The 25,451-nt window shown below is 48.4% G+C and overlaps 2 protein-coding genes across 6 annotated transcripts in view; one reads left to right on the plus strand and one right to left on the minus strand.

Moving 5' to 3' along the window:
* Positions 1-15,619, minus strand: part of LOC119461824 (protein ABHD13-like) — a 116,090-nt gene extending 100,471 nt beyond the window's left edge. For 2 of the 3 annotated variants that reach the window (XM_049672277.1, XM_049672279.1), the window contains exons 1-2: positions 15,204-15,619; positions 2,897-3,128 (exon numbers count right to left, since the gene is read on the minus strand). In XM_049672277.1, coding sequence (XP_049528234.1) covers positions 2,897-3,128; positions 15,204-15,483 — 512 coding nt within the window. In that variant the 5' untranslated portion in view covers positions 15,484-15,619. The remainder of the gene's footprint in view (positions 1-2,896; positions 3,129-15,203) is intronic. The other variant, XM_049672278.1, reaches the window with a different exon arrangement.
* The window catches only part of LOC119461825 (epoxide hydrolase 1), a 118,028-nt gene that overhangs the window by 26,425 nt on the left and 66,152 nt on the right, over positions 1-25,451 (plus strand). The window contains exon 1 of one of the 3 annotated variants that reach the window (XM_037723198.2): positions 14,816-15,039. The exons of 1 other annotated variant lie outside the window; for it this stretch is intronic. The gene's annotated coding sequence lies outside the window, so the exon portion shown is untranslated. Of the gene's footprint in view, positions 1-14,815; positions 15,040-25,451 lie in introns of those variants that run through there. One more of the 3 variants, XM_037723199.2, reaches the window with a different exon arrangement.

The following is a 25,451-nucleotide window of genomic DNA, read 5'->3' on the forward strand; positions in this document are numbered from 1 at the left end:
AGCACGGCATGTTTCATTTTTTTTTTTTTGCCTATTCTTTTAACTCGACTGATGGGGCTCAACGGATGGGGCTCGACTGATGCCATCGGTCTCATCAAGGTCAAATTAACGGAAGTAAATTATACTTATCAAGTTGGCTCATTGCAATCATTTCCAGTTAAACCTGTTTATAACGAACCTCCATATAACGAATTCCTGGATATAACGAAGTTTTTGTATTCCCCGCCGTTACTCCATAGAAGCACATGTATTTGAGACCTCTACGTAACGAAGTGGCAGCGGGAGACCCCCTCGAAATAATGAATTTTCCTCACCGACAAGCTAGATATTTCACCCCAAATTTTGTCATTTTAGCGCGAGCAGCAACCGGAAGCACCTTCTCTGCCCCGACGGAATGCGAAGCGGTGACATCGCGCTTGGCGCGCTCGAATTCACGGTGACTGCTGTGGAGATGGGTTTGCACAAGGCTTACCCTACAAGCGACGGTCAGGAAAGGGCACGACACTCCTCCACTCCGCAACGCACAAAGGCGCTACGGCAGGGTTCGTCGACTCTCTGACAACGGCGTAGAGAAGGCTCCGGAGTCAGATCGCCAACAAACACTGGTTTATTCACCCAAGATACAGCACAGTGCGACAGTCACGGCGCTTATGGGCCAAGGCTCACTGCAAGACCGATCGAGTACGCACTCCCGCTGCACTAGGGCTAACCGGGTAGCGGTCCGCCAAGCGCGATAACGAGGAGTCGCGAGAACAAAGGTCTCATGTAACCATCTCGTTGCGAGCCTGTGAGCATCTGCCGCGGCGAGGAAGTGCTCAGCGGACAAGAGCTGGGGTGGAGAGGGTGCCCGGGGGCCGCCGCGCGGGAGGCAAATCAGGGCGCGTCCCGGTGATGTGTTCTCGCAGGGCAAGTCCAATCCCGGGGGGGACAAGCACGGTTTGCGCGGGAAAGTAGGTCCGGCGTGCTAGCCATCTCCGCCATGTTGCCATTATGGCGGCGGTTCCCAGAGATCGGGCTAAGTGCCACGCGTGAGCTCAGGGACGAGACGCGGGAAGGCAGCTCGATCCCCACACTGAGAGGCGAGAGCGAGCTCACGTGTGCGTGCGTGCGAGTGTGCACGAGGCGGGCCTGCATCCCTCGACCCAGCGATGTTGCCGCCGCGGGTGTGACCTTTCCCCCTCCCTTTATTCAAACCTGATCCGCCGCTTGCTGCAGCTGGCCTAGCCTGCCAAGCCGGCACTCTCCTTTTTCAGTTGATGTTGCCAAAGAAAAAAAAAAGTTTTTTTCTTTAACACGCTGGCAGCGCCACTATTTGGTTACTGCGCAAGTCTCTGCGCTTCACTTCATTAACCTGACCCCTAGGCGAACTACAGAACGCTACAACGCCATCGTGTTGCTCACTCTTCAGTTTTGGTTTTGTGTCCGACCTGCACCGTATAGGCAATTTTCGGTCCAATTTTCTTGAAAAAAAAAAAAAAGCTGCGAGTTAGAATTGGATAACTATAGTAAATCAGGCATTGTAAGCTATGGTTATTGCTTGAAAATCTTTCTGGGGCAGGCCACAAATAGGCATTTTCAATCCCAGATAATGTGTGTTCAACGCAATGACTGTCTCTTAAGCTCCATCATGACAGACACTGCCACTAAAGGGGTCACTGCTGAGGTCAGGTGCGTGCATGCTGACTTTTCGGATTGAAACAAAGAAAGTTTGGGCACATAGAAATCCATGGGCACTGGCTGGGACTTACGGTCAAGATCAAAGTAACTGAAAAATATAAATAACTGGAGTTGCATTAGAGGAAGCTGATTGTACAAATGTAACCAAACTGCCACTCTGGTGAACTTTATTCCTAAGAACTGACAGCATAAACAAACACACACAATCCAGCCAGAACAGCAGTGCGAGCTTTTTCAGGACAGAGTCACGAGATCACGGGCCAAAACACTCCAATTTTAACAAAAATTTTCCAACTAATAATGATGCAGTTCTTGGAATATTGTGTTTTTTATGTTTCAATTGTTCCTAGATGTATTCTGTATTATTTTTGTCACTATAGTATTTAAATTAGCTATCTTCTGTGGCGAGTCAATTGTCAGCATGTGAAAAGAAAAAACAACCCCGCAATTTCCAAAATGGCATACCTCAAGATGCTGCTCGGCCTGGAAAAGCAGCTCTGATGCAACCAGACGGCTGACTAATAAGCACTTCGATATGTCTTCGGAAGTAGCAACAAATGGAGGCACAGAGTTAGGGGTGAGGCATTCAACTTTGGTAAAAAAAAGTATCGAGAAATTTTACGAGGGCCAATTGAGTTCCTTTTTACATCCCTAAAAAAGTGACTAAGAATCAAAATGCCATAGTTGCTTTAACACCTCTTGTAGCGATCATGAATATATCACCAAAATTTGCACCAATGTAGCCGATGAGGAGCTATCAGAAGAAAAATACATACCTCATAGTGAGTGTCGATAAAAAGTACATCGATCAGCTTGCTTTTAGCTGCACCTTGCAGCACTAGATACTGGCGCTTGTCAATATTATTATAAGTACACGGTAGCACAAAACACAATGAGGACAAGTATGTAAACAGGACGGCCGCTACTTCCTTATGTTTTCTGCTACCATACTGATAACGAATCATTACAAATTAGTCCAGTTGTCCATTTTATTATCATTAAAAGTTGCGTTGCACACAGTTTTTGTCTTTAACACGAACTGCTTAAATGCCTGCATATGAAACATGGGTCCTGCGTGCCGCCTGTGTGGCAACTTCTGTTGAATATTCACCATTTACTGTGGTACAGAAGGGGCTAAGGTAAGTAAAATTGGGGTAAAAATCCAGCGACTTCTCCACTCAGAACACTGAGGAGCCGAAGAGAAGAGTGGGCCACCCACCTGTGCCCAATGTTTCCCGCATTGCCGTGCAGGTAAAGCAGGGTGGGGGCCTGGCTGAACACCTCGGGCGGCTGCTTGATGAGCCAGGCATGCAGCGTGACCCCGTCGGGTGTCTTCAGCTGCAGGCTCTCAGCCGGCAGGCCCAGCATGCTCGGCGAGGGCACATACAGGCGCGAATGGGCTGGCTGCTCCGGGTGGTACAGCAGCCAGTCGCCCACCTGGTACACCAGCCCTGCCAATCAGCGAAGCAGTAGCAATGCTGCACATCCTTTTTCTATAGTTGCGGAAACACGAGCACACATTAAAGGAGTCCTGAACCACCCCAGGCTCAGTGAAAAAACCCAGTCCGTGGATAGCATACGCTGCTGTGAACATCTCGGCCAAGTTTTGTAGTCGTGCATGGCGCGTGGAGCTCGCAAGTGGCCCGCGAAATCACCTTTCTCGCAAACGCTCTCTTTTCAACAGAAGCCTGCTCCTCACTCTTTTATGGACGCCTTATTTCGTAATATAGCAGATTCCCACATATGGCTGCTATTGGCCAATATTGGTCAATCAAGAAGGGTGTTTGGATCAGTGCACTTCTACTATTACCGTGTATATTTATTGACCCAGTTTATTGAACAGGCTGAGCTAAGCAAAAATCTGCTTTCGAATTTCAATAAACGTACTTCTGGAAGAAACCGACTATCGTCCGCTTACGCTCGGCTGCCGCATAGGAATTATACTGTGGCCAATTTGCTTATCGGCGTTATAGCCATCGGGTCTCGCTAATTTCAACAAGATTTGAACATTGAACTAGCCTCGAATGACGCGAAACTTTAGGTCAGGCCACACGCACACTTGCCAGCGTGAGCTCACTCCTGGTTAGACGCCTTGGCAGACTTTGCTTCTCACTGAGCGACTGACAGGGCGTCAAATTGCACGAGTTGAATGTGGCTACTATCCGTCAGTCAAGCGCAAGCAAATGAGCGAGAGCACGCATTCAGGTCCTGTCTTACACGAAGCAAATGTCGCGCATACGCACTACAGCTGCATGTAGCTGTCATCTGCTACGTAGCAGTAGGTACCGTAGCCACAGCAGGGTGCCGCGACGAGTCCGCCTATTGAGCGCACTGCGGCACACTGAGCACAACTGTGTTTGGCGCATCGTACGCGTCAGAATCAGAAGCAGTGCCATCTACGTGAACATCCAAAATCGATATTCAAGTGCATGCCATGGTGACATTCAATAGGCAGAACGTTGTGGGCATGCCCTGCTCCGTCGTAGCCTTCGCAGTGCAAGGAGGAGTGGAAGCACTGCGTAGGGAACGTTTCATTCCCAGTAACTCCACTTCTGCTGAATGCATGACGTACTTTTTGCAGCAAAGTATTTCTGAAATAGTGTTCCAATTCCTTTCTCTACTTCAATAAAAAGGGGTTCAAGGCCTGTTTAAGAAATGAGATCTCGGGAAATAGATCTATTATATTTTAGTTTGATACTAAGGTTGGTCGCGAAATACTGGACCTGGCACCATCAACATTATCGCAATGTCATGAAAGAGAAAGATTTGCCAAGTCTGAAAAAAAGAAAGGTAAAATTCTGTAAACATTCATACTATTGTAGTGGTGCTCGAGCAAATGCAAGATTCTGTAATAAATAAATAATTGAATTAATTATAAAGATTTCTGCATATTTTTCTTTTGGCTGTGCTCGCATATCGCGGCCACAGTGATTTCAAGAATGGGACAAGCCAATGTATCGCAATGTCATGATGCAAGCACCTCCTGGGTACTGAAACAAACTATGTTGTAGAAGCAATAGTAAATGGGCTGTGTCAAACAAATGGTAGCCATGACACACTTCTGGCTCCTGCAATTGGTTTTGGCACCTTCGGTACACCAGTTTTTTTTTGTGTGTGACAAGCAATTCTAACTGCATTCTGCTGTCGTGTTTGCTTCCTTGCCTCGCAGAAATGTGCAGTACAATGTATGCGCTAAACACTATTTCAGAATGAATGTCTAGTTGACAGTGAGACCTAGTGTTGTGTTTGTCGTTGCTTTTGCCATGCTGTTTCATCATGAACTTACCCCACATTGCCCAGTTTTCCCTCCAGTTGTAGCATTAAGAGGAAGAACTAAAATTTACCAGGTCTGGTGTTTTTCATAGCGATCTTGGCTCAACAGATGACAAAGAACAAGGATGAGAAGAAAGCAAGACATGGAAAGCCATAATGGTGGCATATCCATAGTGTTAAAGTCTTGGAAGTTTACACCACATGACGGAAGGACCTTCATTATATTCAGAGCAGGCAAGTGGTCGTAGAATAATATACTCGTTGAGGGAAGCAGAACATACTCAGGGTTGGCAGGGAATTAGACAACATTACAGGAATCAGATAATGTCGCAAAAAGAGACACAGGTAAATAAGATTGCTGGGAGAGGCCACCCTCCTGACCTTCGTTATACCAAAGTTGCATCTTGCACAAAAAATACCTTCATTAAATCTAATATTCGCTATTACTATATAACGGTGAGAAACTTTTGGGCTTACTTTGTTATATCCAATAATTCATTACACCAATGTTCATTTTATAGAGGTTGTTCTGTACACTGATTAGAAGCCATTTAAGATTACTCTGCAATGCACTGGCCTTGACTCTTTCGTTACCGTGTCTAAACATCTTTCTAATGTTAAACATTTCCATTTCAATTCTTCTACTAACAACATGCACCATCTGAAATGATGACTAAACTTTATTTATTTGTGAGATTTGATGAATTTTTGCAGATTGGGGAGTCTCGAAAAATAACACTTTGACTCGAGGTACTGGCGAAACTAACCTCCAGTGCTCCTAGCACCTCCATAAAAAGGCGCAAAACTTGCACTTTGGTTGACTCGGCAACATAATTTTCAAATGACAGCAGCAGTGAAGACACAGAAGCTTTTTTCGAGTTGTCAATTTTGCAAACCAACGAATATGCTATGTTAACGATATCTCAGAACAACGGCACATGCTCATGAGTGCGTGTTATTTTCATAACTGTGTTCGACGAATATCAAGTGCAACTTTATTTTGCCCACCGCAAGTTGCTTTTATTCATCAGCACTTCGACCAGCATTTGTACAAATTATTACGAGCAATCTATCCCGTCGTGTGGGGTTTTCGCTAACAAAAGAGTACGCAGTCAATTTCAGACCGACCTGCGACCGAAACTTGACTAGCTGTCTAATCTCTTACATTTTGAACACCACCCGTGCAAGTGCCACCCGCCCATTACTGTACAATATTGTGCATCACTACACAATACTGTACCAGAACTGAACAAAGCATGTGGAGGCTCCAGCACCAGTTGAATACGCGCTAGCCCACCTTGCTCGCCCAGAAAAGCTGACTGAACGCAGCAATCACGCATGAGGAGGCTTCTGCATGCTCCCTGACCTGACCCATTACTTTGCGAGCCTAAAGAATGCAGTAAAATACAAACCAAGTGGCTGCTGCAATGAGTAAGAACAAACGCTCCATGTACAATAAGAACTTAACCATTTTCACATTTGCGAAGCTACTGCTTATTCTAGCATAGCATAGTATTGACAAAACAAATCTTAATTTTTTTGCATGATCTGACTTGCAAAAGTTGGGAACCAGGAACCAGGTGCATATTTTGTATATTTCAGATTTTTCTTTACTGACAGTACTAATACTAAAAATAGCAAATTATTACTTTTCTTCTGTGTTCTTTGATGTGCTTTTTTGAACTCAAAAATTGTCCAAGCAATTATTACTGCTATACACCCTTTCAAGACACCAGCGATCAGGCTATAATTTTATTTATTGCAGTATATGTTGTGACTACTATGTCCTGAAAGCAAATTTTAAAACAAAAGCATTGAAGATGAGCACACTTCTACTGGTAACGAAAGAGTGAAAGCACTCCACAGATGAAAACTTGGCAAAAAACTTGGCAAAAGTTCATTGACCCAAACGACACATTAAGATATTGCTTTCCTACATTTTTGAATAGTTTCAGCACCCCATTTACAATTATCCTTCAGGTGAGCAAAATTTGGCCAATAAAATAACATCACAGTACAAACGAAGCTAGTAGCACTGGATGTGAAATACAGACAGTGCAGTTAATCTATTATTATCAGAGACAAATGTAAAAAACAAGGAGACTATTTCAGGATCCACACACATCTACAGTTCGCAGAGAACAGATCAGCTTTGTAGTTTAAACTGTTGAATCCAATTGGTCCCTCAGTCTGAGAATACATTTGCTAACCCCTTAACTGCCATGACAAATTATGAAATATTTTTAAGAGGGCGCAATTGTTTCCACGCCTTGCATACTTTGCACCATTATTTCAAAGATGTTTGGCAAATTTTCTGGCAATCTTTTGAAAAAATTGATAAAAATGCACGATGAGTGAACTCGTCATCAGCACCAGAGGGCGCATGTGATGAATTATCTCACTATCGGCAGTTAAGCGATTAAAATTTTCTGGTGTGCTGTAGCAGCTCACACAGCACAAAATATTCTTTCATGTAACAGAAATGATGCACAACAGCTATTAACGCAAACAAGCAGAACTGAATTCTGGTACAGAGACAAGGGAACACATTGAAGACATGTGCAACAAAAAAGTCCCACAAAACAATATTCCAGCCAGATTATGTATGCCTTGAGTACTGACAAAGCTAATGCCACAGCCGAAATCAATGTATGCCACATTGATTTCGGCTGTGGCATTAGCTTCTGGTAGAAGTTTTTGTAAATAAAATAAAAATAAAGTTAATTCTTATTTGACACTGAGCAAATCAAAACCAGGAGCACATCGACATGCAACTATAGGAGAGGTACAACTGGGCATATCAGATCTTTCCCACTTATTTTAATTATATTGAGTGAAAGGTGAAGAATGCAGAGGCAAAGGTGCCTCAAAGGATACTGTTAAAAGGAGATTTTTTTTTTTGTGTAACCATACAACCTTTCTGAAAAATCAGCTGTGCCAGGATAGCACAATTGTAATCCTTGGAACTGGATTACTTGGAGGCAGAAATTACTTCCATGAGAAATAAAAAGTTCCGATCTACTAAAAATTTCACTAATCAAGTTGTTTACGAGTTAAGGCACATATTGCAATTTACGAATTATAGCCGGTGAGTTTGCAAGAATGAATTCTGATGACACAGGTTAATGGTAATTCCTTGGTAATGCCGCAGGCTGTTTTCATTTCACTTCAAAAATTCAAAAATTGCACACAGCCAATCAAACTACTTTTTCATTTGATTTCAGCCCATGAGCAAGGCGATGAGGAAAACTGAAGACGACGAAGTGGAGAACGCGTGAGGCGAAAGCTCGCGCTAGCGCCATCGCAGCAGTTGGATGAATAAACCGCATCCGACGGATGTCAGTCTCTGTCTTCAACATAGTTTATGGTGCCGAGACCCGGGAACGAACCAGGAACCTGTCGAAGCGTCAAGCTCAAACTTCATAGTCGGTTCGACTCCCGCACCGTCACGGTCAACGCATTGGAGGTAAACAAAAGAGTTGTGGCGCGAGGAAAAGAAGAAGGAAAACCAAGGGGAGACAGGATAGGGCGCCATTCCTGTCTCCCCTTGGTTTTCCTTCTTTTCCTCGCGCCACGACTCTTTTGTTTAGCTATGCACCAACTCGCCCAACGCACTACCTTGCTAAAGCGTTGGAGGTACTGGAAGTCTTCACCGTGAAGACTCCAGCCATCGGACAAGATTTCCTCGCACAGTTGTGTGAACGCCCAAGATGCTTGTGGCAGATGAGAATCGACTGGGTGATCGGCCGATACCGACAATCAGTGTCCTTATAGGATCAGTTTACTATTGGCACATAGTGATAGGAAGAATAGAGCGTCTAAGCAGCGACCTATGTGCAGTTGAGACAATCTTCAGGTGGCTGGTGCAAGGCATCTATCTACCCAGTAAGGCCCACCATTGCCTTGCTTAAATGTAACTCCAGCACATTCCTGTAACTCCTGCCCTATTCCTTGCATGTGAGCAGAATGGGCAAGCTGCATATGACATTGCTGACCCAACTGAGATGTGGCGACTCGATGCAATAAGGATCACCGACCCTGAGAATACCACCGGCGTTTGTGACTAAGCGGCAGTGACTCAGTTCACACAGTACACGCACAAGGAAGCTGGCCGTTATGTGGTTCCTCTCATGATAAGGCACCAGGGAAGACTGAATAGCACAAACCGAAGTGTTGCCAAAAACCAGCTCAGACGCCAGCTTCAGTGCTTCGAATAACAGCAGGAGCTACTCCGGGAGTATGACCGCACCATCAGTCAGTACTTCAAAGAAGATCACGCCGAACGTGTCGACACCTCTCTAGAGCCCAAAGCGACGGTTTACTACCTTCCACACCATGCAGTCATCCGTCGGGAAGCTACTACTACAAAGACACGCGTAGTGTTTGGCGACTCTTCCCATGAACGTGGCGAGTCATCGCTCAATGATATCTTGGACAAAGGGGTGAAACTTGGTGCCGAGCTCTTGCAACTGCTTGTACAGTCCAAGATGAAACCAATTATCCTGACAGCAGACATCTGCAACACTTTCCTTCAAATTTCAATTCGACAAGAAGACCGTGACGCTCTCCGCTTTCTGCGGGTCGACCGACTGTCCAGCGAAGAGGGGAAAATACCTTCCATCGTCGAATGGCGAATGGCTCATGTATCTTTCGGAGCGTCGTCTAGCCCTTTCATTCTATCTGCTACTTTGCAGCATCCCTTCGAAATGTGGAAAAAGACTCGGCCAATAATAGCTACACGCCTAAAGACATCATTCTACGTGAACGACCTTGTCATAGGAGCTTCCAATGAAGAAGAGGCCCTCGCAACCTACCGTGTTGCACTGGCTATTTTAGCTGATACAAGTATGGAGTTAAGAAAGTGGTGCTCCAACTCCAGCGTTCTTTGCCGTCAATTCCTCAAGGACAACACTTCTCTCGACAACATTGGTGAAGCAAACAAAGCAACAAAGTTGCTTGGCTTAGTATGGGACTGCAACGCTGACGATATTGTGCTTACCACCACAGTTGTTCCTACCAAAGCCACGAAATGCACCATTCTGCAATCACTCGCAAGACTCTACGATCCGTTAGGTCTCATGGCTCCATCTATCATTCGAGCGAAATTATTGTTCCAGCAGCTGTGGCGTAGGAACTCAATATGAGACGAGCCATTACCGAAAGACGTCGAGAAACAGTGGGAAGGCTGGACATCCGAACTACCGACGCTCTCCTCACTGCAAATTCGAAGCTGCGTCATCTGTTACACTCCGCGACAGATTCCACCGTTTGAGCTTCACCTGTTCTGCGATGCAAGCCCACTGGCAAACGGTCTAAGGTTCAGCTGCTCATGAACAAATGCAGGGTCGCACCACTGAAGACTACCTCGCTGTCACGCCTAGAGCTGCCTGCGTGCCTGTTGGCTGCCAGGCTGTGCAACTACCTCCGAGGATTCCAGAAACATCCAGCTGTCAGGGCGTGTTTTGGAGCGACTCATCAATAGCCCTACACTAGATTGCTGCTGACGCTAAACGATGGGAGACTTTCGTGAGAAACCGTGTTCTCGAATCTAACGCTTGACTTCGGGGTATTCTTGGAGGCACTGTGCAGGCAACGACAATCCAGCAGGTTTGCTCACGTGTGGAGCAGCAGCCCTGTCATTGTTGCGCAAGTCTCTCTAGTGGACCAGTCCTACGTGGTTGTCACAGCCTCATTTGCAATGGCCTGCGAAGATTTGTTCTGCTCCTTCACCGGAGTCCCTTTCTAGCGAGACCAGTGAAGAGATATCCACTTGCCCCACCACAGTAGTGGCACCCCCTGCACCCCCACACGAGCCACTGCTTAAGGTTGCAAGCTTTGGACGCCTCTCCCGATTACTGCGAGTAACAGCTTGGATCATGAGGTTTCGTCGGAACGCTTCGCAGAACACACCATCTTCTACCAGACCACCGACGGTGTCAGAGTTGCAACAGGCGGAGATGTATTAGTTGAGGCTTGTCCAACACTTCGCATTCGCAATCAAAGTCACGGCCTTGGAGGAAGGACAACGAATTCCCAACACCTCCAGTGTGCTGACACTACAACCGTTTCTCGACCATGACAGAGTACTTCATGTAGGAGGCCAACTGCAGTAGCTTAACGACAGAGAGGAATTGAGGCATCCGATCTTGCTTCCTGCAGATCACTGGTTCACCGACCAGTGATCAATGATGCAATGCACATACGACTCCTACATGGAGGAGTTCAAATCACCCTCCGGGACCTTCGGGAACACTATTGGATCCTCCAGAGGCATCGCACAGTGAAGGGCATTCCGAAATTGTGCTTAGCATGCCACCGACGGCACCTACTTCCCGAAGCTGCCCATGTAGCACTCTTGCCAAGGCAAAGAATTAGTGACGCAACACTCTATTGCCATGCTGAATTACCCTCCACTGTAAAAGTGTACATCGTTGTCTTTTTTTGTGCTGTGATGAGGGCAGTACACCTGGAGTTCACCACAGATTTAACAGCACAAGCAGTTTTACTAGCCTTCAGGCGCTTTGCAGCCCGGCGTGGAATTCCTGCTATCGTGCACTCTGACAACACGAAAACATTCCGCTGCAGCGCCAAGGCTTTGTGCTCCCTTTTCGAAGACAATGTTCAGGACTATGCCAGCTCTCACCGAATCCAATGGCGCTTTATTGTTGAATGTGCACGGTGGTGGGGAGACTTTTGGGAGCGTGTAATCCGCACAATTAAGAATGCACTAAAGCGTTGCCTGGCACGGAGTAGCTTGAGCTACAACGAGCTACTCACCGTGCTTGCTGAAGTTGAGGCGGCAGTCAACTGTCGTCCGCTCACCTACTTGAAGGATGACGTCTCATCCACAGCAGTTCTGACGCCCTCACAATTGTTAGTCGGCAAGCGTATCGTCACTTTGCCAACCAGAACAAGAAAACTCTTCTCTTACTGCCACTGTGACTGACCTTTGACGACAAGCTCAGCATCGCGAACAGCTGCTTCAGAGGTTTTGGAAGCAGTGGAAGAAGGAATACCTTCTGTTCCTGCACGTTGCTCACCACAGCAAGCCTGTGCCGTCATCGAACTTAAAGCCCGACGATCTTGCCATCATTGAGGACATTAATGCGCCGCGCTGCCTCTGACATAGAAGATTGGCCGTGTTGTTAAAGCGTCTCAAGGAAGAGACTGCATTGCGCGGTCTTTCCTGATACTACTTTTGAATGGCCAGCAAGTCCGACGTCCTGTACAGCTGCTTTACCTTCCGGAGATGCACACGTGTGAAGAAAACTGAAGACGACGAAGTGGACAACGCGCGAGGCGAAAGCTCGCGCTAGCACCATCGTAGCAGTTGGATGAATAAACCACATCCGACGAACGTCAGTCTCTGTCTTCAGTGTATTACTTTTCCGTTGGCATGCAGTAAAAATCACAATGCGAAATCATGACCCCCAAGATGCTACTGTGCCATGCATATTAAAGGCAATTCAAACAAGCTGCTATCTCAGTGGCCATGAAGACCTGCTGCACTTATTGAAGTAATTTGACCAAGTGCTACCAAGATGAAAAGTGCTAGGTAAAAGCAAAATGCCTTTGCATCACTTCCTGGTAGAATGCAGTTGCGTACCAGACTACAGCCACTCCAACACCTGCTCCAATTCTTTTCACTGTGCACACACCAAGATCTGTAGTGGCCACTTATTGTATCACCACTAGGTGATTGCGAGAAGCAGCACAGATGCTAGCTGCAACTACAGGTGGCGCTGCGAGCCTTCTCTACTCGACCGTAGCCATGGCTTGGCATTCATAGTTTCTCCAGTTGCCAATTGCGGGCTCCAGTAGCTGTTCAGCCTCTCCCAGTCGCCTGTTGGCGGTCATCAGCAGCCACCACAGAGAGCAGTTGATGTGCTCGTGCATTCCCTTTCATAAAAGTGATGTGACTACGTGTCATGGGGTTTTATTGCACAAGGAAAACCTTAACTGTGCTTTACACACCACCTAACATCTGGAGCCTTAATAGCCTCAAGGTTTCTACTAACATTTCAACTTCTCCTCCTACAACATAGCAAACATGGTTACAGGGAAAAGTCACACAAACATCGCTGATCATGGAGAGATATGGGTTTCTGTTCGCATAAGCGCGAAGCAAGGCAAGCATATTGATGGCTACTTTTGTTCAGTTCTATTGTTTTGCACTCAATGCTCAAGGGTAGGCAAGCAAGATACCAGCAACATCACCTTGCATGTTGTTTTATGCAGCATGTTTCGAGCAGCCGGTATAGCCGAGCTCATAGGTACACCACAAACCTAGGATTAAATCTGGACTTCTTTTCTTGCCCCTTTAATGTGTGGCTAATAACAAATGTGTTTATAATGGCATACATTGTTCTGAGCCATGGAAGAGCCCAAGATAGCTTCTACAGTAAATAGCATTTAAAGATATATTTGTCGCCAGAAACAAATTAAACTATTCTGCGCTCAAAGCCACAAGCTGGCACCTAGCGCCTGCGGTAATGGTAGCTAATCTTCAGCAGCAAAACTAACGAATACATCATTCCACCACTCTCATTTATTGCCCTCCTGGAGACACAAATGGCCATTAAGGACAGCAAAATGCAGTTGCTGTACGCGTCACCTTCTCGTCCTCGTTAGGTGGGCTGTTATTCGTTCACTACGAATCAAAACCAATTAGGCAACCAACAAGCCTTAAAAAATGCCAGTTGTAACTTTCACAGCATTACAAAGATGTCATCATATCAATAACTACACATTCAAGGGCATCACACATGAAGTAGCTTGATTGTTATGTTCTTGCGTAAACTCATGTTGCACGTTGTGTTATTTTGCATAATGTTGGGTACAATGTAAAGCCATTAATCAAGCGGTGCTTTGGCTGTATTGCTGAACATAATTCAAGCAAGGAATTGTAATAGTTTGGTGTTCATTCATCTTACAATCTGCTGAGGGAAACTTGGTACAGCCACAAACTCCCAAAGACAGGACGAGAAAGTGTAAACTACCAAATGGTTCTGCGTCTGCACATGCTCAACCCGCCACAGTGGCAGTTATGGTGTTGCACTGCTAAGCACGAGGTCATGGGTCCCGGCCGTGGCTGCCACATTTCGATGGGGGCGAAATGCAAAAAATCCCATGTCCCGTGCATTGGGGGCAAGTTAGTGATCCCCTGGTGGTCAAAAGTAATCTGGAGTCCCCCGCTACAGCGTGCCTCATAATCAAATCATGGTTTTGGCACGTAAAACCCTAGAATCCATCCATCTCCACATGCTCAAGTGACTGCAGCCCGCATAAGGGCAACATTTCATTGAAAATAAACCAGTTGGTAGTTAGCACTTGCTCATACTGTCTGGTGTGTCCTTGTGTGTTAGCCGTGAGTACACTCACGGTACTCTCATAGAAACTAACGCTACGGCGCCTTGTACGAGTGCCTTAATCACTCAGTTTCACTCAGCGCATTACATGAAAAAGAATGCAAGCTCATGTTGCTTTAGATATGGCATGCACAGAAGGCTGGGTATATACCTCACACCAGGGGACGTATTCTGAAACGTTCCACTTCGGCGATATTTCGCTTTTCGCCTTCAGATGCGCGCTGATTGGCTGTTTTAGCAAAATTGGATGAGCTGAGTGGCTGGTTTAGCCCGACGTCATTCAATTTTGCTCTACCAGCCAATCAGCGCGCATCTGAAGGCGAAACGCGAAATATCGCCCAAGTGGAACGTTTCAGAATACGTCCCCAGCACACTATCGCTACAGCAGCAAGGCGCTGCGGCCAGAAATACCCGCACTGTATCTTCGACCGCCGATAACATTGTCTACGGCGTGAGACACGAACTCAACCGGAGGCGCACTTTGCGCTCTCGGGGCAGCGCGGTTCAAATGCACATCGCAGCTGCCGCTAGTTCACTGCTGTAACAGCCCAAGGAAAGTGCGCCTATCGGAGGCGGCGGGGAAGGCGTGCGCATTTCCTGTAATCGCAGCGAAGACAGGTTGCCTTCGCCCTCTCCACTGCGACACAAGGACACAGCGGACGCCTCGCGTGGTCGACAGCACGTTTTGTTCCTCCACGCTGGGCCAACGCCACTTCGAACGGTGAGTACGAGCGTCCTCTTATCTCCTCAAAGTTCGATACAACGCCATGTGACCTGGCTGAAAGTTGCACGAGGACACGACGCGAGGTAAACAGCGCCTGTGTGTAGGAACGGCAAAACAAGAGCGTCGCTCTCAACGCATGTCCAACGACGGGGGCGGCGTACCTGTAATTGCGAAGACTAGCAGGAGCAGCGCTAGGATGCTGCTGCAGTACCAGTAGATGACGAATATGGTGACGAACGAGACTCCGCACACCATCCAGCACTTCCGAAGCACGAAAAGCACAACCCGGCTGACGATCCGGATGGTGGCAAAGTCCGGGTTGCTCTCGGGGCTCTTGGCCGCGTTCGGCCGCACGGAGTCCGGCGGTCGCATGGTGTCGGCCACCAAGTAGGCGCTGTCCGAAGGCGATCCATTGCCCTGCGGAGGGTGTATCTTAACCATCGGCGGGCTGGGCGCTCATGACAGCCTCTGGATGAGTGCCATCGAATTTAATTTCCCGATACAATGAATCGCTGCGTCAGAAACCGAAAGGAAAATCTAGGGACCCCGCTCTGCTTCCAGCCGCGCCACTGTGCAAGTAATCTTTCTCTGGCAGGGATTGTGGCGCTGGCATCGCACTATTTTCATGACGCATTTTTTGTATCGTTGGCGCGTCATGCCGTTCTGGTTTGCCCACGGTAGTATTCTTCCACTGTGGGTTTACCGTTAGTTCATATTATACCATAACACAGACATACAACGCCCTCATACTCAAGTCAACAATCCACACCTTATCAAGAAGTGGCCAAGGCCGTTTTGATAGTGACTCCGGTACTTACTGTTTTGCTGCGGTGAATGTTGCACGTGAGTGTGTATATAGTTTTGAGCGAGAGAAAAAGGATTAAGGAAATGCATACAGAAATGATAGAATGAAAAGCATATAGAATACCTGGTTTAACTCAAGCAGGCTAGGTAACTATTTGTAATCTCCTCGTTTCAAAGGAGATGCCAATAGATCATCATCATCATCATATATCACGGTTTCGTGAATCATTTCGCAAGCAATAACTGATTATTGAGTTTGCTCATCCGACAAATGCGCGCATTGTTTTTTCGTCAGACGGTTTCGAACGCAACGATGGACGGTCGTGAGAAGGAACCATAGATCCGTATAGTTATGTGCAGTACGCATGCGGGCTAGCTCTGTCGCGCGCGGCGCTTAGGTTCACGGTTGCAGAACGGTTGTTTCGTCGCTTTTGTGTCAAAAATATTCGGTGAATGGTCCGGACCAGCATGGGAATGTTTTCCTTCGTGGGCTGCGGTCCTCGTGGTGCTGAGACATGAACCCCGTTTTCAAACAGAACCCGTGGCCAGAACGTTTAATAACGCTCGCTGTCGTTTGGACGATGGAGTATGTGGATAACAAGAGTTGCCGCGTGGGGCTTGCCATATACAGCGGTCCTGCCATACCATACCATTCGCAATCCATACCGGAGAGTGGAGATCGCGGTAATTCTACTGATTTTACCTCCTCGTAATGATACGTGAGAACTGGACCACTTCCACGCCTGGATCGAGTAGCATGCGCTGACCCATTCCAATTTCTATATTCTTGTACTACTTGCGCTTGTGTGCCTCGTAATAAAAAAAATGCGGCCAGCTTGGCACTAGCGGTGTCAACTCTGAAGAAACAGCGGAGCTGGGCGACGATCCTTAGCAACTAGTTGATGTAGGCTGGGCTGGGCTAGGGTTGGGCTATCATGGCAAGGCTTGACTAGCTTGACGCTTGGCTTGATTCTCGCGTTCTCGGTGTCCCGGATCGGCTCGGCGACGTCGCATATCGGTGGCTTTGTTGGCGAGATAGGCTGCATCGGCACGAAGACGGCGATTCCTTTCCCGCGTGGCTTGAAGGTGCTTCTCTCGTCGGGCAGCCTCATCTTCCGGCGTCAAAGTGCGCTTAGATCGAGCCATATCTCGGTAGAGCGGAGAAATACATGGGCGCCGCCGCGCGCACGCTTTGGTTAGCGCGCCCACATGACTCTGCTCGACACGTGCCCGTATCTCGGTAGAGCGGAGGAATGCCCGGTACAATTCTAGCCACTGTAGCCCGGGCGCCGGCCATAGAGTTCCTCACTATATTACCTAGAGGGAAATCTGGCGCTGCCGCACTGTGATATGTAGACAGCGTTGCATGTAGGCTCTCTAGTGGTATGCATGGGAATGCCCATGGAGGAAGGAAAAATATAGGAGAGAGCATTACGTCACGCAACCAGCCTTGGCAAGCGAACGCTTCGTGTAGCCAGCAGTGGTGGCCCAACATGTGACCTCATGCGTCGAGATCACGGAGAATCGACATTTGCCGAGACGTTTAGTTACCGGTAGTTTTTATTTGATGCGCGCTCGGCCGGCAGCAGCTCACATGCAGGAAGGAAAAAGATTTTTCCTTGTTTTGTTTTTGTTTATTGCAAGAGTTTCAAATGGTTTAGAACAGTGGCGTAGCCAGGGGGGGGGGGGGGGGGGTTGGGGGGGTTCAAACCCCCCCCGAAATTTTTTCCGCAACCCCCCCCCCCCCCCACTTACCCGCCCTTTGTTTTCGTCGCTTCGCGCTGACATAATTCATGAAACCGGTGCTACTATCACAATTTCATTCCTGGGCGCTTCCGTTTGGTTTGTAATTTACAGCGAATCATGTCTGCATATGGAAAAAACTGTCACTGTGTTTGTCAAGGCTTTGAAACTCTGTGAAGTTTTGGGCGATGTGGCGGCCGCATTCTGAAGCAACAAATGTGCAACAAATGAAGCAACAAATGCGGCAGCCGCATTTTAGATGATGGCGAAAACGCTCGAGGCCCGTTTACTTAGATTTAGGTGCACGTTAAAGACCCCAGGTGGTCGAAATCTCCGGTATACATTTCCGCCGCTTCCCTTCAGGTGCCGGTTAGGCCGCGCTCGCGCAGGATCTTAGGCTACGTTCACACTTGGTCTCGAAGCTGTAGGAAGCGGCAAAATCTTGCAAAAATCCGCCCGCCTAGGCGGCAAAACAGGCAGAAAAACAGGCTGCGAGCCAAATCAGTCTCGGGCCGATTTTTTCGCCATGGCGAAGCGGAAACGCGGCGGAAAGTCGTTCTGCTTCACTGCAAGCTACACTAGCATGTAAACAACCGGTCGTAAAATTGAACATGGCACCAGAAGTGTAGGCTGTAATGCTGATCGACGCGATCAAGAACCAGCCCTTGCTCTACGACAAGAGTGGCACTAAAACGTACTGTCAGCAATACTCGCGATAGTATTCAACGTCGCGCGACCGGAGGTGCGGCAACGAAGCCTTGGCGTGACCCAACTTCTCGCGCTTTTGCAAAGCCAGGCGAACCCACCACCGCCGTTTCCGAGGTGTCCGAGTCTTCCGTTTATTCATTGTCCATTTCTAGAAAACAAGTAGGTAGAAGTATAAAAGCCATTTCTTCTTCCACTTCTACGGCAGACAATAGTTAGGCAGATTCCTCGTTGGCGCTCCATAATTCTCCTCGCACGTGTACGGTATGTTGCAGAAGTCGCGGGATGCTTTTCTCGTCGCGACGGTAGATTGGGAGCGTAGGTCTCACGTAGGACGCGCAGGCTTTGGCGAGCCCCAACACAAGGGCCAGCCCGGGTTTTAGCTGTGGTGTTCCCGTTGCCCCTTTGGTGTCCTGGAGGCGCCGACAATACGAAATGATGAAATGTTATTACAACTTGTAAATAAAAGCTATTAAAGAAATATTCTCACGCCTAGGCACCAACCTGTGACTCAGCGCCACCGCGCCCGTGTGAGGAGAATTACGGAACGCCAACGAGGAATTTACCGAAGGTAGCAGATGACACGCGAAGTTGCGTAAAATGATCGCTTTTGATGACGGTACGTGGGTCAAAGAATGAACATACCGCTCGACATAATGCGATAATGAGCGCCACCACGCCGACAAACGTACGCAGACGAGATGGATCTGGACGATAACGGCAGCGGCGGCCGCGGCGGTAGCAAAACAAATGTGAACAACTTGGACAGGCGCGGAAAAAATTTTCCGGCCGCTTTGGCCTTTCCGCCCGTTTGCCGCTTCCCAAGTGTGAACGTAGGCTTAGTCTGCGCGAGAAACGTCTCTTGTTTGCGATTGCGCCCCTACGGAAGGCTGGTAATTACTGTTGTGTTGTTGAATCACAAACCAGCAATTACGGAAGGCTGGTAGTTGCTGTTTCAGTTGTGGAATCCCAAACCAGCAATGTACACACGTAGGGGTTGATGACAGCAGTGAAATTCCACCGACTCGCAATAGAATACACGAAACAGACAGCCGACAAGCATGAATTACTGCTGTGCGCAGTACAGCGTAAATTAACTCTTGTTGCAGGCGCTGACAGTTCTCGTCGGAGTTCACGCGTCCTAAGAAATTGATTATGTGCACTATGTGCTGAAAAATACCGGAGTTCATTCCTGCATCACTAGTACACCAATAAGTCGAGATTCTGTGAGGTACAAAGCCGCTTCATGTTTGCACCGGCGTAAGTGAAGCAGAAATGAGTTGCACGCACTACTTAAAATGCGTACACATGCCGTATCTATGCTGTGCGGTGAAATATTCTGTACAATTCTGAATCTGTTTACGTAAAGGCAAATGGCTGTACGCTCGCACACAGCGAAAGACACAGCGGCCCATGCACTTGCCGCGGGAAATGCAACCCTCTCGTATGAGGGAGCAGGGCGAAGAAAGCTTCGAAAAAAAAAAAAAAAGCCTTACGCGTTTTTGCGCGTATTTAAGTTTTCTAGCACGAAGACGCAGCGAACAAGCTATTGCTGTGGGAATAGGTATAGCCTGGTCACACGTGCATTTTCACGCGTATAGCAGTCCTTGACTTGTGAAACGCACTTCGCCCCGACGAGAACGACGCCATCTACGCTTAACGGAAATTAACATTTAATTATGTCTTCTCCGATCGCACGGGTCGTCTCAATGATGCGTTTTCGAAGACTGGTCCATTCAGTGGCGCGATGAGAGACCGTTGCTCCAAACGCCCACTGTACCTGTCGTACTTACTGTATTTACTGAGCTTACGTTACGTTTTACTTAATTTCTTCACAAGCACACGCACAAGCACAGGGGGGGGGGGGGGGGGGGGTGGCATGTCTTTGATATACATGTATAGAGTGTGCTTAAACTACCGACAGTTATTATCGATCACGTGACCTAGAGGAAAGCAGAAGCTTGCCCCCCCCCCCCCCCCCCGGTCGGGCCGGTGAACCCCCCCCCGAAAAAAATTTCTGGCTACGCCCCTGGTTTAGAATGGGTATTGAAAAAAAAATCTACCGGAAGTACTACAACCTACCGCGCGCTCTGACATATCCTCCGTGCTCTGGCGTTTTCACCACGTGCTGGGCCACCACAGTCGGCGACAATGGCGTTGCAGTATGCTCCCTCCTTTAGACTTCAGACTCTGCCCAGGCGGCGCTGCGGATGGATGGATGCATGGATGGATGGATGAGGCTGAACCTTTTATATCTGGCGGTGGCATACGCCGCCTAGCCATGACTATTAACATATTTTGTACTTTGTGGTGGGTGAAATTTCACCCCTGTCTTGCTTTTAGCCACCAATCAGATAACCTCCGTTTGGTTATTTCTACCCGCTTAAAGTCTATTTTGCCTTCACTGTCCCTAAACCCCAATGCTTTGAAAAAATCGGCCCCGTTGCTTTGCACTGTAGCGTTAAGCCCTTTACAGAAAAGTATGAGGTGTTCAGCCGTTTCCTCTTCTCCACACGCACAGCACAACGTGTCTATACCTTGGTACTTGACTCGGTACATCTTAGTCCGCAATACTCCCGCCCTGGCTTCAAAAAACAAAGAGCTTCCCCTAGAATTATCGTAGATATTTTCTTTGGCAATTTCTTGCTTGAAAGTTCGGTATGTTCCCAGTGCTGATTTCGTCTGCATCCCTGTTTTCCACAGACCCCTCTCTGTTTCCTTAACATTTTTCTTAACCGCTGTTTCCTGGTTTGCACCCCTCCTGCAGTCCAAATATTTGATTGACAGTTTTCTGGTCAGCTTCCTCCATTTTGTATCAACATTCCTCATGTACAAATAACCGAAAACTCTCCTTGCCCACCGCTTTTCTGCCATTTCTCTCAATCGCTCCTCAAATTCTATCTTGCTGCCGGCTTTCCTGCCCTCGAATGACGTCCATCCCATGTCACCCTGTACCCCCTGATTTGGTGTATTTCCGTGTGCTCCCAGAGCCACTCTACCTACCCCTCGCTGCTTAACTTCCAACCTTGCTCGAACCTCTGATCTCATGCACAGGACCGCATTGCCGAAAGTCAAACTAGGGACCATCACCCCTTTCCAAATCCCTCTCACCACTTCGTACCTATTGTAATTCCACAGTGCCCTATTTTTCATCACAGCTGCATTTCTGCTACCTTTAGCCGTCACATATTTTTCATGTTCCGTTAGGTACTGATATTATCTCGACCGGGTGAGGTGGGTCGTCACTGCAGGAATCAGGAAACGACGATGAAGGCGGGCATCGTGATGATGAAAAATAGAAAAGATTGTATTCACTTCATTGGTACATGGTTTTGACTCTATCCGAGTCTCGAGCGGTTCTGATTAACACGGGGGCCAGGACGGCCTTAAATCCCCTCGTGGTGGCCGACGTTTCTTTCCTTCGGGGAAGTCCTCTCTCCGGTGGTCAAGTTGACGACCTCCTCTCCCTCGGGTCCTCCTTCTTGGTAGCTCGCCGTTTTCTTCTGCTCCGTAGAGGTGAGAAGCTTTCTCGGGGATGAAGGGGATTATCTCGTCACGGGAAAAGCGCTGGGGCTTGCTTCCCACATTGGAGAGATACAGATTCCAGGAAGATCATAACCTGCCGATGACTCCTTCGGGGAACTTGTGGAAGTGTCAGACCTCTGTCGGGCGGTCAAGTTGACGACCTCCTCTCCCTCGGGTCCTCCTTCTTGGTAGCTCGCCGTTTTCGTCTGCTCCGTAGAGGTGAGACGCTTCCTCGAGGATGTAAAAGGCTTATCTCGTCACGGGAAAGGCGCTCGGGCTTCTTTCCCACATTTGACAGGTGCAGTCCCAAGCCGATCATAACAGCCCGTCCACCGCCACAGGAGGTCTCGAAGGGGTTGCAGCATCCAAGCACCGCGAAGAGACCGTAGACCCCGTGCCTCTGCTTCGTTTCGCCGTTTGTTCCAAGGCAGGCCAGGTGACACCCTCTGGAAATAGACCACGCCAAGCCCAAGGTACAACAAACCGAGAGCACCCAACTACCCATGAGAACTGCCAGGTTCACATTCTTCACACAATACCTTATCAGAATTAAACCTACAGCCCTCGTTCGAGCTTCCCGAAAATTAACAAAAGGAAAAAAACTAGACTTAAGTGCATATTTCAATTAACCTAATACCTAACGTTTTTGTTTCTTCTGCCCGGGAAAGCCACATTTATTGAGAGACTGAGAGTGCATTGAAAATGATCAGACGGATAAATGCTGCGCAGTGAGTCAGTTACTCGTTGAGTCAATAGTATCTGCCAGTACCAGCGCTTCTAAGGCAAAATGTACTGCGCTCTGATGTCCGCTTGAACTCCTAATTAAACTGATTCATAAAGTGGCATTTAAAGCTAGAAAACCAAAAGCCATACTCTATCTGCAATGGTAGCCGATAAACGCACCTACCCTGTAAGCATTGAATTACCCAAAATGGTTTGTTTCTACAAACCTCCAATGTCAATGCCTATCTACAAAAACAACGCGTTCACGAGCCACCACCGTCGCAAAACCTGCTTCGCAGTTTTATTCGCGTAACTGGCGCGCATAACAATCATCACAACGAATCACCGAGATTAACGCGGAACCTTTGAAATTAAAAGAAATAAGGTATTAATAACTAACAAATGAAAAAAAAAATGCAACGTGCTCTATTTACAAACGGGAACCTTATGGAGGCGCCCAATTCGACAATTACTACCTCCTAATGCGCACTCGATTAGGTCGCAATCTGAAAGTCATTGGGCCTCGCCATGGGCAATAAAGGGTGCCAGACATACACTGCCCCCTCCCGTCACCTGTCAATTCGTGTGGCCGCGGCTTTCTTTCGCGTCTCAGAGAGGGAGGCCGTAAACGAGAGGAGAATCGCCATTCTTCCTCTGTGCTCGCTCTCGCGGCGCATTCCCCCTCATTGACTGTTTGACTGGCCCTGTGCGTGCGCGCGTACCTCAGCCAGGTTGCCCCTTTCAGCCGCAGTCCTACTCGCGGAGACGCGCCCTGTTCTGTTGTCATCCGCCTTTGGTGACGTCTCCGTTTTCTTAACCACCATAACGAGCCCTTTGACGTTCTGCATGATGGCCTGTTCCCTTTGCTTACGGGCTGCGGTGTGGTGTCTTTCTCGAATTTGCGCTGCGCTAAATACTTCGCTCGTTTGCGCCGTCTGAAAAATTTTTGCATTGCCAGGCGGCCACCGAATGTGCCTCTGCAATCCCCGATCGTCCGGTTCCTGCCCTGTTTAGCCGCCATGGCAGTCTCCTCTCCTTTGGACGATTCCAGACCGTCGTTCAAGTGCGGAGGTACAAGGGAGTTTTTCAGCGCCTCCTTGACCTTTTTAGGGCTGCTGAAACAAGCCTTGTCTCCGCAAGGAACGGCCTCTGGAAGAGCCACTGTTTCCACTTTCGTGGCGCAATCGTTCTCTTCTACCGCGATTTTCTGAGCCGTGTTACGCGGGAGAGCTTGGACCGTAGGGTCGCCAAAACTCAGACCCTTCTTCTTTAACAGCATCTCCGAGCGATTTGAAAATAAGTAGGGGTATTGCTTGGACAGATTTTGTGATACTGCGGCTTCAGTCAGCAATATTCCGAATGGCCCCTCGATCTTTACGCTAGCTATGGGCAAACAAACACTATTTTCCTCAACTACCTGCCGGATCCATGCACATACCCCGGTGAAATCCTCAGGTTTCACATACGCGGGGTGGACAATGTCCATTGTCGCAGCTGAGTCCCTAAGTACCCTACATGGCGTTCCGTTCACTCTGAGGTCGCGAATGTACGGTTCTAAGAGCGCCAGGTTGTCGCCGTCATTCATGAAAGAAAAAAAAGTTGTCGCAGTTTCACCTGAAAGGCGAAGCATCAATTGCGATAGCAAATTTGAAGAGAGCTATACGGAGTAATGATAGCAGCTTTATCAGCTGTATAAACTTGGACATGCAGCAGCACCGGCAACAAGCAGAACTGTTGTCGACGCCGCCGGCGTTTTGCCCGCGTTCGCTCAAAATGCGTGCGGCGTTGGTGACTGTTGCCGGAGCCTCTGATATAAATAGGCACTTGGTGCCGCAGCTAAACGTCGCCTCCCTTCCCTGCCCCTCCCCCTCTCCCCCACAGCCTTTCGCGCGTCGGAAGAAGGTACGTTTACTCTACATATATGATGATTGTAGAGGAGGAAAGAGACGCCTACTTCTGCAGCCCTTAAGGGAGCACAGCGCAGAACGCGCGTTTGTTCTCCGCCGTGCGTTCACTCCCCGTGAAAGCGTGCGTCTCTCGCGCTCTTTCACTCGCACACATACAGCGTTCGGCGGCGCGCGGCGACGATTTCATCTCCATTGACGTCATACGGAACCTCACGGCGACGGCGACGCCGACGGCAGAAATCTGCTTTTGAGTGTCCATATAATTGCTATCGCAATAAAAAGTTGTCGCAGTTTCACCTGAAAGGCGAAGCATCAATTGCGATAGCAAATTTGTAGAGAGCTATACGGAGTAATGATAGTAGCTTTATCAGCTGTATAAACTTGGATCCACATGCAGCAGCACCGGCAACACGCAGAACTGTTGTCGACGCCGTCGGCCTTTTGCCCGCGTTCGCACAAAATGCGTGCGGCGTAGGTGACTGTTGCCGGAGCCTCTGATATAAATAGGCACTTGGTGCCTCAGCTAAACGTCGCCTCCCTTCCCTCGTCCTCCCCCCTCGGCCTTTCGCGCGTCGGAAGAAGCAACACCCTCTAGAAAAAACCCGCATTTCCCCGAAGGGGAGTATGAGGAAGTGCGAAGCACGGGGTGATGCTATGAGGGGGCGCGCGCGACTAAACTGCAGAGCCGAGCGAAGGAGACGGCAGCGAGAGAGCACGACTGACGCGCCGGCGCCACACACACAACACGTGACGGCGGAGGAGGTGTTTATTATACATAAGGAAGAGACGCTTAATTCTGCAGCCCATAAGGGAGCACGGCGCAGCGTCGTAGGGGATAGGGGGAGTAGGAGGTAAAGAAAAAGAGAAGAGAGATAGTTCAGGGGGCTCGTCCGCACATGGGTAGGCAGCAGAGGCGGCAGGGACTGGCAAGGGCAGGTACGCTCAGCGGTATGCTGCTATCCCACTCGCCTCCACGAACTCCACGAGGCTTGGTTTCAAAGT

Source organism: Dermacentor silvarum, chromosome 8 (assembly GCF_013339745.2).
Source record: "Dermacentor silvarum isolate Dsil-2018 chromosome 8, BIME_Dsil_1.4, whole genome shotgun sequence".
In the NCBI taxonomy this organism is placed as follows: Eukaryota; Metazoa; Arthropoda; class Arachnida; order Ixodida; family Ixodidae; genus Dermacentor; species Dermacentor silvarum.